The sequence below is a fragment of the Marmota monax genome, unplaced genomic scaffold, assembly GCF_021218885.2.
Source record: "Marmota monax isolate L192 unplaced genomic scaffold, Marmota_monax_Labrador192_F-V1.1 WCK01_AAM20220418_F8-fsc00056, whole genome shotgun sequence".
Classification (NCBI taxonomy): Eukaryota; Metazoa; Chordata; class Mammalia; order Rodentia; family Sciuridae; genus Marmota; species Marmota monax.
Genome location: NW_026695212.1, coordinates 1399672 through 1413688, shown reverse-complemented (window position 1 = coordinate 1413688; position 14017 = coordinate 1399672). Strand labels below are relative to the sequence as shown.

Below are 14017 nucleotides of genomic sequence, written 5' to 3'. Positions count from 1 at the left end.
TTGTGCTAAGAAAGAGTTCTCAAAACTGTACAAAAGAGAAATCATAATATTGAAAGATTGGGAAATATAAATATGTTGGTGAGCTTTTGGCTAAAAACATTTAAGGTATAAATTTTTATACCTTCCTATTTTTTCTTTCTAAAATATAAAAATATGCCCATACTTAAAGAATATTATAGAACATACACACTTCTTTTAATAAACAAAATATTATTATATATACTTCTTTTAAATAAACAAAATATTATTATTATCATATACAGTTCTTTTAAATAAACAAATTATTATTATTATTATTATTATTATTATTAAAAACTTTTTTTTAGTTGTATATGGACTCAATGCCTTTGTTTTTATGTGGGGTTAGGGTCAAACCCAGTGCCTCACACTTACGAGGCAAGTGCCCTACTACTGAACTACAACTCCAGCCCCAAACAAAACATTATTGATATTTCAGAAGTTTCCCAAGTCCTCCCCAGTCACAACCCCTTTCCTTCTTCCTAGAGCTAGTTCAGTACCTGGAACACCCAGAAATTTCTAAACTGTGTTTGGTACACTGCATTTAAATATTTTCAGCCAAAATAAAAGAAAGTTATCATTTTCTTCAATATATTACCCTCAACAAACTTTAGAGTTCTGATATCTAATGTCTTAAATAAGGAATTGATTAAGAAATTCATTTATCTACAAAGGTTATTAAAGTATTGTTTTCAGTGATAGAACTCAACATAAAATTAATTTATTCATCCCAAAAGGTACAATAAAAAATTTAAGATGTACTAAAAATAAATTCCAGTAGACCTCCAGTAACTACTATTTATAAATGATTAACATTGAGAGAGAACAAGAGAGAGGAGAGGGAGAGGAAGCAAGTAAGTGAGCTAATTCAAGGTAATATTGATGAGCAAGGTAAAGTTTATCTAAAATAGAAAATATATTAGAATTATTAAATATTTTTGAAAACCAATAAATCACCTCTAAATACATAGAAAAGACTTGAACTATTCTATCAGTGTTGAATTATTAAAGTGTTTAGCTGTAGCAGTTAACAAGAGGGGATTTTATTAAAGAGGGGTCACTAGTATATATGTGAATTGATTAAAGTATTTGAAGGATTGTTATATTCCTTTTATGTATGTAATTAATTTATACTCTAAGAAAGGATTTTGTTGACCAAGAGCAAGTTAAAGCTCAGACATTTTTGAGTCTCAAATTAGTCGATTTCCAATTTAATAAAAATACAAATTCAGGAGATTTAAAAATATTTGTAATCTATTGTCACTATATGATGGAGGAATCAGAGTAACACCAGGCCAAGCCAGTTAATTTTACATTTGCCGCAGGAGGTTAAAACAGATGTTGTTATGTGCCCACATAAGATACAAAGACATCATCTGTGATGTATTCAAAGTCAAAGTGGTTAACCTGAATCCATCGAGACTTAATCTAAGGTTCACTTTGTGGGAAATGTGCAAGGGATGGAGAAACAGGATAAGTTTCTCCATCCGGGAGGTATTCAGACAAATCAGAAGCTGGGGCATTCCAAGGAACAACTGTCCAAGTCTCTGCCACAAGGGGCTTCACTAGATTAAAAACCAAAATAATATACAACAGAAAACTTATGGGTCATATGGTCCTGATTCAACAAATGATCCTAAATTTTATCTGATCTAGACATACCAGCTTTGAAACCTATTTTTGGGTCAGATATTGTAATATGGTCTGTTTATTAGATGACTATTGAGATGGAAAGTCGGAGATTGTGAAAAAGCAGGTTAAAAAACTATATGTAAAATGTGATTTTGTACTCTTGAACTAAAACTATGTATGTGGACACAGAGAAAGTCTAGATTTTAACATTAATGATCCCAAGTGGTAAGAATGTGATCATTTCATTTTGGTGTATAGTATTCTTAGTTTTCTACAATTTACTTATTTTGCTTCTGTAATAGTGAAATAATAGTTTGAAAACACATATTCTATGGAAAGTTTATATTAATTTTTGTGATACCATAAAGATTTTGTTAGAAAAAGAGATATTAGAAAAAGAGACATGAGTAGAAGCTCAAGGGAAATTGGAGATTTATATAAAAAGATCCAAATTTGAATTCTCTATAATGCTTTGACTTCATCAAGAAACATTTACTGCCTTTCATGTCATTTCTCGTACAAAATACTATGCATTAAAGAGGTTTGCTTGCCTTTTTCCTCACTGGAGGTATAAAAATTCTTCTCATTATTATTAGATAGCTCGATATCAAATGCACTTTGTTAAATAAACCCACAAAGCATAAAGGATTCTAGGTACCTTTGCATAATAATCAACCTGTTTCTTTTTTCACCAGGAAGGGTCAAACTTAATGGATTTTAGGATCACCACTATATATGCAAATTGGATTTCTCAAAATAAGCAGCCATTTTAGAATGTACATATTCAGACTCTGATGCCTTAAAAATGACACAAGGAACGGAAAAATTATTTTCACTAAGAAAGCACTCAATTTCAGTTGACTATGGCAGCAAACCAATTTCACGTCATTTCTTTCAAAATTCACGTTTAAGTTATATTACTTGAGAATTGTTCACATTTTAAATTTAAGGCTGATCTTTAAATTTTTGACTTTTGAGAAAAATGAAAATCACTTGACATATTTAACCATTACTTATTTTCATCAGAGTTAATTATATCTGGAGGGAAAGAGATGTCTGAGTTTGAAGCCTACCACTTGGTATTATTGTATCCTTGAGCAAGTTATATACTCTGGCTAGCCTCAGATATTATGCTTTCTGTTTTTTAATCTATAAAATGGAAAAGACAGTATTCACCTTTTTGGTGAGATTATACTTGGAAACCTGCCTGTCACACAGTAAGAGCTCAATATCCATGAAAGTGATGGAGACTCTCATAGTTCTTCTGACTTGCTCTTTCTGTCTTGTATATTCCAAGAACATTGAGGATGCTCCTTGGAATCTCCCCACAGAAGGCCAGTAGGCATGTCAATCATGCTATATGAAACAGAACTACAGCTCTTACTCTTCAATATCTTAATAAACAGCACTATCGTTAAACTAATGCCATTTCTTTCTCCTTCTTCCTCTTCCTTCTCCTTTGGTACTGGGGATTGAACCCAGGGGTACTTTGCCATTGAGCTACATCCCCATCACTTTTTATTTTATTTTATTTTTTTTAAAACAGGGTCCTGCTAATTTGCTGAGTCTGGCCTCAAACTTGTGATCCTCTTACCTCAGCCTCCCAAATTCCTAGATTATTGGCAGGCATGGAGCCTGATTCATTTCTCTGGACCTGAATCTTAGTCATTTCTCTCCTCTTTTTCATCCATTATATCAGATTTCCATCTGCAACCTTATGCATTTTGCATCCTACTACTTATAGGTCGATCACTGCCACACTAGTCCAAGCCAGAATCATCTTTAGCTTGGCCAACTACAAAAGACTCTTGATAAAGCTTTTGTGTTTATGCTTGACCTCCTGAGCCATTCAGTCTTTTTCTATTTGGCTATGCAGAATCTTTAAATGTAATCCAGCTGATGTCATTTCCTGTTCAAAACCATCTTTGAACAAAATACAAACCCTTCCACTGTCCAGAAGACCCTGTGATTGGTCTTCTGCTGATCTTCTCTCCTAGCATTTCCCTTCTCCCTCACTCAACTTTGGCCAGACCAATCTCCTTTGCTATCCTGTGAGCACTGAGCTTCTGGAACACTCTACTTCTGCAGCTTTTGCCTTACCAGTCCTTCCCTTGGAGGGTCCCCTTCTCTTGATGGCTGTGTGGCTCTCCAGCTCAATTCTCCATTCAAAGACTGGGCTTTTCCTGATCACCCCATCAAAAGAAGCATTCCCTCAGCTCTGTTCTATTTTTCTTTATGGCACTATCACTCCATATATATATGTGTGCATGCATGTGTGTGTTAGTGTAACTTCATTTATTGTCTATTTCCCAGCATATACATAAACCTCATGACAGTAAGGACTTTGTTTGACTTTGCTGGATTCCTATTGTCAAAAATGGTGCTTGAGTGCACTGGGGTAGAGCTCCCCAGACCCAACACATAATATTAGCTGAGGACTAACCATTTCGCACTATCACCTTAAGCACTAAGCACTTAGCTCAGTGGTAGAGTGCATACTTAGCAATTGCAAGGTGCTGGGTTCCATCCCCAGTACTGCCTCTCCTCTAACATATACATACATGTGTATACGGTATGTGTGTGTGTGTGTGTGTGTGTATACATATATATAAAGGCTGAACTATAGCTCGGTGGTAGAGCACTTGCCTAGTATGTGTGAAGCCCTCAGTACCAGTCCCAACACTGCAAAAAGTAATCAACCAAAACAGTACTTGGTAAGTATAAAAGAAATACTTTCGAATACTTGGAAAGTTTTCTGTGTGCAAAAACTGGCTTAGCTTAAGTTTGAAATGAAAAATTATGTAGAGAAGTTACATCAAATTAGTTTATAGAAAACTTATGGATCTGAATTTGTAAACAAGAGGTCATAAAATTCTTTTTTAATAGCAATTATTAGCATATATTATTTCTACAAAATAAAGGGTTTCTTTGTGACATTTCCATATATATATATATATATATATATATATATATATATATATATATATATATATATACTGTGCTCTGATCATATTCACCTTCTCTATTAGTCTTTCTTAGCTATATTATTCTTTATTTTTATTCAGGAAACCTAAAGAATTTTCTTTCTTTCTTTTTTTAAAAGGAAACATAGCAGCACTCTAACAGAGAATTTCTTGTATTTCATCAGAGTGCTGGAAGAAAAGAATTTTAAAAATATCCACAAAAAGTTTCTGCATTTAAAACAATGAAGGGATTACTTACTCAACTGAAATACTAGTAACAAATAAAAAGAGAAAAAAGGTTTTCTTGGTTTTCCTTATTACTCCATGGTTTTACAGAAAAAAAAATTATATTAGAAAAAAATTATATTATAAGATAAAGTTGTTTGAAGACTAAAATAAAAGGGGAAAATCATCAGAGTGTTGATGAGCTAAAAAAATAATTCCCTTTCAACAATGCTTTTGTAAAAGTCTCAAATTATCTCTCTAAAATAATAGTTAACTACATTAAATTCGCCATAAAAATTAAGTTGCTTTAACTTACTGTATGTTTACATTATGACAACTTTTGGGAGTCATAATGTATAATTTCATAAAATCATAAGGCTGTTGGATGCGATCAATACAAAGTAGCATATGTTGGAAAAATAAAAGACCCAGAATAGCAAAAACAATGCTAAGCAGGAAGTGTGAATCAGGCGGTATAGCGATACCAGACTTCAAACTATACTACAGAGCAATAGTAACAAAAACAGCATGGTACTGGTACCAAAACAGGCGGGTGGACCAATGGTACAGAATAGAGGACACAGAAACCAATCCACAAAACTACAACTATCTTATATTTGATAAAGGGGCTAAAAGCATGCAATGGAGGAAGGATAGCATCTTCAACAAATGGTGCTGGGAAAACTGGAAATCCATATGCAACAAAATGAAACTGAATCCCTTTCTCTCGCCATGCACAAAAGTTAATTCAAAATGGATCAAGGAGCTTGATATCAAATCAGAGACACGCCGTCTGATAGAAGAAAAAGTTGGCTACGATCTACAGTCGGTGGGGTCGGGCTCCAAATTCCTCAATAGGACACCCATAGCACAAAAGTTAATAACTAGAATCAACAAATGGGACTTACTCAAACTAAAAATTTTTTTCTCAGCAAAAGAAACAATAAGAGAGGTAAATAGAGAGCCTACATCCTGGGAACAAATCTTTACTCCTCACACTTCAGACAGAGCCCTAATATCCAGAGTATACAAAGAACTCAAAAAATTAGACAATAAGAGAACAAACAACCCAATCAACAAATGGGCCAAGGACCTGAACAGACACTTCTCAGAGGAGGACATACAATCAATCAACAAGTACATGAAAAAATGCTCACCATCTCTAGCAGTCAGAGAAATGCAAATCAAAACCACCCTAAGATACCATCTCACTCCAGTTAGATTGGCAGCCATCATGAAGTCAAACAACAACAAGTGCTGGCGAGGATGTGGGGAAAAGGGTACACTTGTACATTGCTGGTGGGACTGCAAATTGGTGCAGCCAATTTGGAAAGCAGTATGGAGATTTCTTGGAAAGCTGGGAATGGAGCCACCATTTGACCCAGCTATTCCCCTTCTCGGTCTATTCCCTAAAGACCTAAAAAGAGCATGCTACAGGGACACTGCTACATCGATGTTCATAGCAGCACAATTCACAATAGCAAGACTGTGGAACCAACCTAGATGCCCTTCAATAGATGAATGGATTAAAAAAATGTGGCATTTATACACAATGGAGTATTACTCTGCATTAAAAAATGACAAAATCATAGAATTTACAGGGAAATGGATGGCATTAGAGCAGATTATGCTAAGTGAAGCTAGCCAATCCCTAAAAAACAAATGCCAAATGTCTTCTTTGATATAAGGAGAGTAACTAAGAACAGAGTAGGGTCGAAGAGCATGAGAAGAAGATTAACATTAAACAGGGATGAGAGGTGGGAGGGAAAGGGAGAGAGAAGGGAAATTGCATGGAAATGGAAGGAGACCCTCAGAGTTATACAAAAGTACATACAAGAGGAAGTGAGGGGAAAGGGAAAAATAATACAAGGGGGACAAATGAATGTCAGTAGAGGGGGCAGAGAGAGAAGAGGGGAGGGGAGGGGAGGGGGGATAGTAGAGGATAGGAAAGGCAGCAGAACACAACAGACACTAGTATGGCAATATGTAAATCAATGGATGTGTAACTGATGTGATTCTGCAATCTGTATATGGGGTAAAAATGGGAGCTCATAACCCACTTGAATCAAAGTGTGAAATATGATATATCAAGAACTATGTAATGTTTTGAACAGCGAACAATAAAAAATTAAAAAAAAAATAAAAATAAAAAAAACAAAGTAGCATATGAGTGAGGCTCCAGCAGCCAAGCTTTGGAACCTCTACGACTTTATCTGTGCTTTTCTTATGGCATTTATCACTTTTATCTTTTAAATTCAGGTACTGGCATTTGGGGGCACAGGGTTTTTGTCTGTTTCATCTTTGCATTTCCTACAGTGTTGGCATGATCACTAGGTTACATTTTATGAATGAAAGGATGAAGGATGCAGAGGCCTAACACTGTGGAATAACAGCAGCAAATGCTGTATGAATGTAATTGTGGATATATTTTTGGAGAATTCTAAATGAGCCCAATTACTGCTTTTTTTACTCCATATCCCAAGAAAGTACAGAGACATGGAATAATCTGTCAGAGTGGTTCGTTTGCCCAGTTTTGCTTCCCTGTGTTTGTCATAATTGTCACAGAGCAATCACTTGTGTAGTCATTTGCTTAACACCTGTCTTCTCCATTTTATTTTCCAGAGGCTAAGCATTCTACATGGCTTCTTAGGGCCTCAGCATATCACAAAAGGAGGAGCCCAATTAAGATATTTTGAATCAATGAATGGTTGGGGCTATGTCACTGCATAATTTGCAAATGGCTGGGTCCCCTTTCTGGCTGAGCTCACCAGGTACTTGCAGCTTCAAAGACCCTAATCACCTGATTATCACCGGTTTTAAGATACACGCTTTTTTTTTTTTTTTTACAAATGTCTTAGAATCCATAGTGTGTAAGTATCCCATATAGTGGAATGGGAAGTATTTTTCTGAGTACTACATAAAATAACATTATTTTAATCAAGAATGGTGTTTTCCAGTTAATGAAGGAAAGCTATTGTTAATTCCATCTTAATATGGAAACATAAAAACCATAATTACTTACATCAATTAAATCCGAAAGATCATGAATATAGTACTTGAAAACTGAGGCATTAGTTGCTTCAAGTGTTAGGAGATATTCATTCCGTGCCTTAATCGATTTTAGCTTATTTTCTGAATACTTTGCTTGTCTCTGGAAAGGAAGAAGATGCAGGCATTGAGAGACAAAGCCATTCTAAAATAAGACAGAGAAACATACATGAATTTTTATTAATCTAAATAATTTATTCCACATATACAAATGACCCTCTAAGTCTTTGTGAAAAGTACATTCTGAAATTGATTTAAATAACAAACTAAAATTACCCAGCTATGGGGAATAACAACAATGTATTTGGGCTTCAGGCCCATTTGCAATGAAATCTCTTTGTTGCCGTTCAAGTTTTCCACATTTATACTCAATACTTGGCATTCACCACTAAATGATGTCCAGCTGTTATTACATGATTTTTATGTGTCTTAAACATTTTTCTTTCCCATGGGAGGAAATGCGTGTCATTTCACAATAATTTACAATGTGCTTAGATCAGTGATTTTGCGGCAGTGTTCTTAGTGCATTATTAGCTCCTCGCTGAAGACGGAGGGCTCTGCAATATATTTTCACTTACCTTTTCTTTCATTTTTTCAATTTTCTTTACAGAGCTTCGCCGCTGATGTCTCTCTTCTAGTCTAATATGGAAGACAGGATCACCAGATTTCCCAATTTGCTTCTCCTCTTGTTTCTCAGCCTCTTTCAGCTTGCTCTCTGCACTGATGCTCTCTGCATGATACATGTGGTATGTTTTCATCACCTGTGAAAAAGTAACCCAAATTGTTAAAAGATGTCTGCCTGTAACTTACAGAGTGAATGCAAACCATTAAATGATGTGTCTGTTAAAAATATCGCCTTCCAACTGGCAGGAAAAAGACAGATTGTTAGTAAAATACATGAATTATGGCCTATTGCTTCTACATAAAGCAAACAAATATGCAAATTCACCTGCCAGGAAGAGGCACTTAGGGGACAGGCTTTGATGAAAAAATGATTTAAGAGTCTTTTGCAAACTTTTCAACATACTCAGAAAGTTCTCTTAAGCTTAAAAGTGTTTCTCTAAAATCACACATGCATTACTAATTTGCAGAATAAACTATTTATTCATGGATAAGTTTTAACCCAACCAAAACTCCAGCTTAGATAGGAAAAAAGGAATTTATCACACAAAATCTCCTTTCAAAATACCAAATTTAAATATTAAGGTTCATATATAGTTGTAGTTTAAAAACATTGTTTATTCTGATCACAAAGTGATACTTAAAATTTCAGGGTAGACAATACATGATACAAAGCAGAAAATAAAATACACAGCAAACCATGGTTAAGATTTGGTATACAGTCTTCTAGTCTTTTACCTATAAAAACACACACACCCACTTCTTCATTTAAAAATGTCATATTTATTTCTCCCCTTAAATATTTGGGATCATCCTACATGTACAATTATTTTAAATTCTTTTTAGTTATAAATGGACACAATACCTTTATTTATTTATTTATTTTTATGTAGTGCTGAGGATTGAACCCAGTGCCTCACATGTAGTAGGCGAGTGCTCTACCAGTGAGCCACAACTCCAGCCCATTTTTGTACAATTTTTAATGTCTTCTTTTAATTAATATATCAGAATATTTTTCTATATCACTAAATATTCTTCCAAATAAGAAGAAGGTCTGTATAATACTTCTTTATATAATGTCCATACATACTTAAGTAAACAGTATTGTTGAATATTTTAGGATTATTTCAATTTTTTGCTCTATAAAGAAAGCTGTGCTGAAAACCCTTCATGTATATCTCATCTTAGTTCTTCCCTTGGAAATGAATTATACATAACTTATATTTTAATAACATTTAGGAATATGTGGAACATTTTGTAATGTATCTTTTCCATGCAAGTTGTTAACCTATATAATGAATTCTCAATTATGAAAAATTTTGGTTATCTTATTATTACAAAAATGTTTGTGGACAAAATTATGTCATAATTCCTAGGAGAACTTTCTAGAAGTAGAATTGCAGGGTTAGAGAATATGTAAATTTTTGAGGCTCTGCCAATTTTATGCTCTACTAATAAAAACAGAAACAAAATAAAACTGATCTATCTCTAAAGTACTTTAGATAACATACTTAATAAATATTTTCTCAAAAAATGAGTAAAGGTATTTGCTACTTATTCTTGTAACAACATTTACATATAATCTCTGTGTTCTCTGATACATAAAAATAAAATAGTCACAGATTTTTAGAGATTTTACCTAAAAATCAGTTTTCCAATATAATTCTAATGTGCATTGCAGAATCAGGCACCTGGGAAAATTCTGAAATCTGGGTATTTTGTGCATTTATATTCCTTAAGAAAGAAACCAACACACATAGGTGTGATACACCAACGTACCAAGGAACATATTGGAACTAGAACCCAACACTGAGCATCAGTGCTGGCACTTTCTCATAGAATATGTCAAAAATTATAAGGCAGATTCATGTCATCTGCAAGTAGCCAAAAGTTACTCAATTTTATAGCTCAAGTATAGCTGTTAAGAAGTTGAGACTAATATAATATTTTAAAGTAATAAATTTTAGTTTTCTCACTTCAAAAGATGAGTCTTAATACAATGTGAAGCCTGGAAGCATCTCTGGAACAAATGTTGTTTATTTAGGTTGAACTACATAAAATCGCTGTTTCTGTAGGTTATTTTAAAAAACTTGGAAAACTGATATTTTCATATGGTTCAACAGCACATATTTTTAAGATTACTACTTTGAAGAGTAAAACTTGGGTTTGGTGAAGAGCCTTTACTTATTTTTATTAAAAAAAAAATCGAATGATGTCTTTTCTTAAAAATGCAAAGGCAGTACTGAACGAGAACAAAGTAAAGGCTAAACTTTACAGCAGTGGCGGCTTTTTCTGAGCTGTCATTGGAAAGTTGTCTGTTTTTAGTAATTATTAAACCTATCCAGGGGAAGTTTGGTTGGCTACTCCAGTTTAAAAGAAAATAAAAAAGTAGTGGGAAGGAGCTGGGCAGCTGGGGAATGAGAAGGGAGTCACCCTGCAGCTGGGCAAACAGCGAGGTCAATGAATCCACTACACACCTTGCATTGCTAGGCTTGGCTCTGTTTATATTCTCTGCCTGAAGCAAACCCACATACCATTTAGGTCCTGGTTCCAGTTACATCTTAAAATGAGAGGGTGAAAAAACTCAACACACATGTGCACAGATGCCCCACTCACAGAGCTGCTTAGCTGTTTGTATTCTTCTTGCTAACTGAGAGGCAGAAAGAAATGAGAACACATGACTCCCACCACACCTGGATGAAAAGACATATCAGACAATTCTGGGTATCTGAGAAATATTTCCGTTCAATACATGACAAAGAAATGAGTCCTCTGGACTCTTGTTTTACTTGGATAGTGGGCACTAGTATAAGCAGGTAATTTGCACAAACTAAGCCTTAGTATAAAAGAAAGACTGAGCTGATTGCTGGTATAGGATTTCTAATTAACTAATGTGGGTTAAAAGGAAAACATTAGAGTCTGACCCAATACTATGATGAAAAGCGTGTAAATATCTGACCATAATGAGGTTCAGCATAAGAGCTGAGGATGCTCTACCTAGTTCAGCAGTAATTTTCAGACAACAAATTTCTTTTAGTTTTCCAGTTGGACTTATGAAATCATTGTTCCCTAAAATGTTAACAGTAACGATGAATGAATTTTAAAAGTTCAGGAGAAAAATGCTAAAAGCTTTTGAAGAATTCTAATTGCAGATAATGAATGCAAGTACAAACTGCATTATTAAAATGTAAGCCGTTGACAGAAGTCAAATATGTCTTGTATTTAAAATAAAATAACAGCTTTTTTTCCCCCCCAGAGAAGAACAAAATGCCTTTATTTTTCAAAGGTGCATTTTGAATATATACTGCCAGGAAAGTAACTGCTTCTCCCTCAGTTTAATGCAAACACAAGTCTTTGCATACTAAATGGCATGACAGACATATATCCATTTAAATGTAGTCCAACCGTATATTTTCTAATTTGAATTCTTCTCTACTAAAACTTCAAACATAATTCCCCATTCAACACACTCAATTTATCTTTCTTCAATTGTAGGAAAAATGTAGTCAAATAAAAAGTGACTCACATCATGGATTTATATATTTATATATATAGATATTTTTATTTTTAATTTTTACTGAAAGGCTCATATCCTGAGTCTGACACAATTCTTGTGCTTTAAATCAAAATAATTAAAATACGTATAGTAAATTTCAACAGTTGGTGTAAAGAAATAATTTTGAATCTGAAAACTACATGTTTGGGGGAAGATCAGTGGATAAAAGCTATAGTTTCTACTTTTTGATTTCTCGTTCAGAATCAGAAGACATGGATTAGAGGAATGGATCTACCAACGACCAAGTGTGAGGAAATTATTTAATATCTCTGCTCACCTTATGAAGTTATTGTGGATGCCAAATTGTGTGTCCACAATTGTTTAACTTCAACTTTACCGAGTACATAATTATTATGTATGTGTATATATCTATGTATGTGAATATATACCACCAATATAGACATGCACGATCTATATGTATATATGTAGTTTGACAAGCATTACATAATGCTTACTATGTGACAGACATTATTCTAAGCACTTTACAAAATAACTTATTTAAATTCTTTTAGTAATTTTATGAGGTAGATAACTTTATTTCTCTCATTATTGTAAAGAAGAGAAAGCTGAGGCAGAAAGAGGTTAGGTAACTTGTCTAAGGACACTCAGATGGTAACTGGCCGAATAACAGGGGGTTGGAAGCCAGACAGTCTGACTTCAGATGAGGCATTCTGAACTGCTACACCATAACCTTTGGAAAGTCTAAAGCATTGCACAGACGGAAGGCCTCTTGACCTTGGGGATACAGTCACTCTGTTTCCATAGGAGGAAAAGAGATCAGAAAAATAATTATTGATTCCACATTTGCTTCGTGCTCATCACTTCTGATGAGTACTCTTTTACAAACACCTGCTTCCCATCTTCTAAGAGTTTACAATTTTGGAGTTTGAAACATGGGCCTTAGATACTCCCTAGTGGGCAGAGACTAAGTAAGAGGGCATTGAGGCAGCAAGGATAGCATCAGCGAAGGTGTAGTGGGAAGGGAGGATGCCAAGACTTAATTTATTGAGAGCACTTCAGACTCTGCCACATGTTACAACAAAGTCAGAGTACCTTAAATCCTTAATATTGCTTTATAGACTATATGGGCAAAATAGACAATTGGTGAGAAACACATGAAGGCCAGGAACTCATTTTATAGTCAGTCTACCCATTAATTTAACAAATATTTATTAAATGTCTACTATGTACCTGGCATTGTTTTTCTCCATCCCTGGCATCCAAAAATAGCACCATCATTAAACACCTGGCATGGCATTAATGGGACGACACATAGTTTTATTTCACTAACTGCAAAGTACAATAAATGTTGGAATTTATGGATCTCAAAATAAAAGGTGTGGGAGGCCAGGGATGTAACTCAGTAGTGGAGTGCTTGCCTAGCAAGCATGATGCTCTGGGTTGGATCCTCAGCAAAACGTGATGCTATAGCAATTCAGCAAAGGATAGGGACGAGAAGCAATATGTTCGTTACAATATTTCCTAACTCCATAGCCTGCTGCTTCACTAAATTCATCAATCACTAAAAGCCCTTCTGAGGAATGACATTATTTAGTTTGCTTTAATTCTCAACAACCTAAGATCAAGATCTACTTTCTATAATCAATGTATTGAGGGTTCTAATTATAACTGTGTCTTCGAGCACCATTTTAACAATACCACCTGGGTAGGACCACAGACTTAGAAGCCCATTTCTACTGTTTCCCAGGAGGTACTCAGGTTCAAAGAGAAGAAAAGGCCACAGGACACCCTTAGGGAACCCCTACAGCTGCAATGCAAGGAGCCTGGTTCTTCCAGGAGCCTGCACAGCCCTAGTCCTGCCCTCCAGGTTATGGCCTCTGCTCAGCCACCCTAAGACTCTGGGGGCTTATTCTAGATCAGGGCAGCAGCAGGACTTCACTTAAGCACACTTAGGACATGGTGTACCAGCACCTTTATGCTTGCCGTCTCCAGC

General features: G+C 34.9%; 1 protein-coding gene across 2 annotated transcripts in view; it reads right to left on the bottom strand.

Annotated features, from left to right (window-relative positions):
• Srgap1 (SLIT-ROBO Rho GTPase activating protein 1) overlaps positions 1-14017 on the bottom strand; it is a 291780-nt gene that overhangs the window by 99350 nt on the left and 178413 nt on the right. For both annotated transcript variants that reach the window (XM_046430664.2, XM_046430665.2), the window contains exons 5-6: positions 8465-8647; positions 7861-7989 (exon numbers count right to left, since the gene is read on the bottom strand). In XM_046430664.2, the coding sequence (XP_046286620.1) occupies positions 7861-7989; positions 8465-8647 (312 nt within the window). The remainder of the gene's footprint in view (positions 1-7860; positions 7990-8464; positions 8648-14017) is intronic.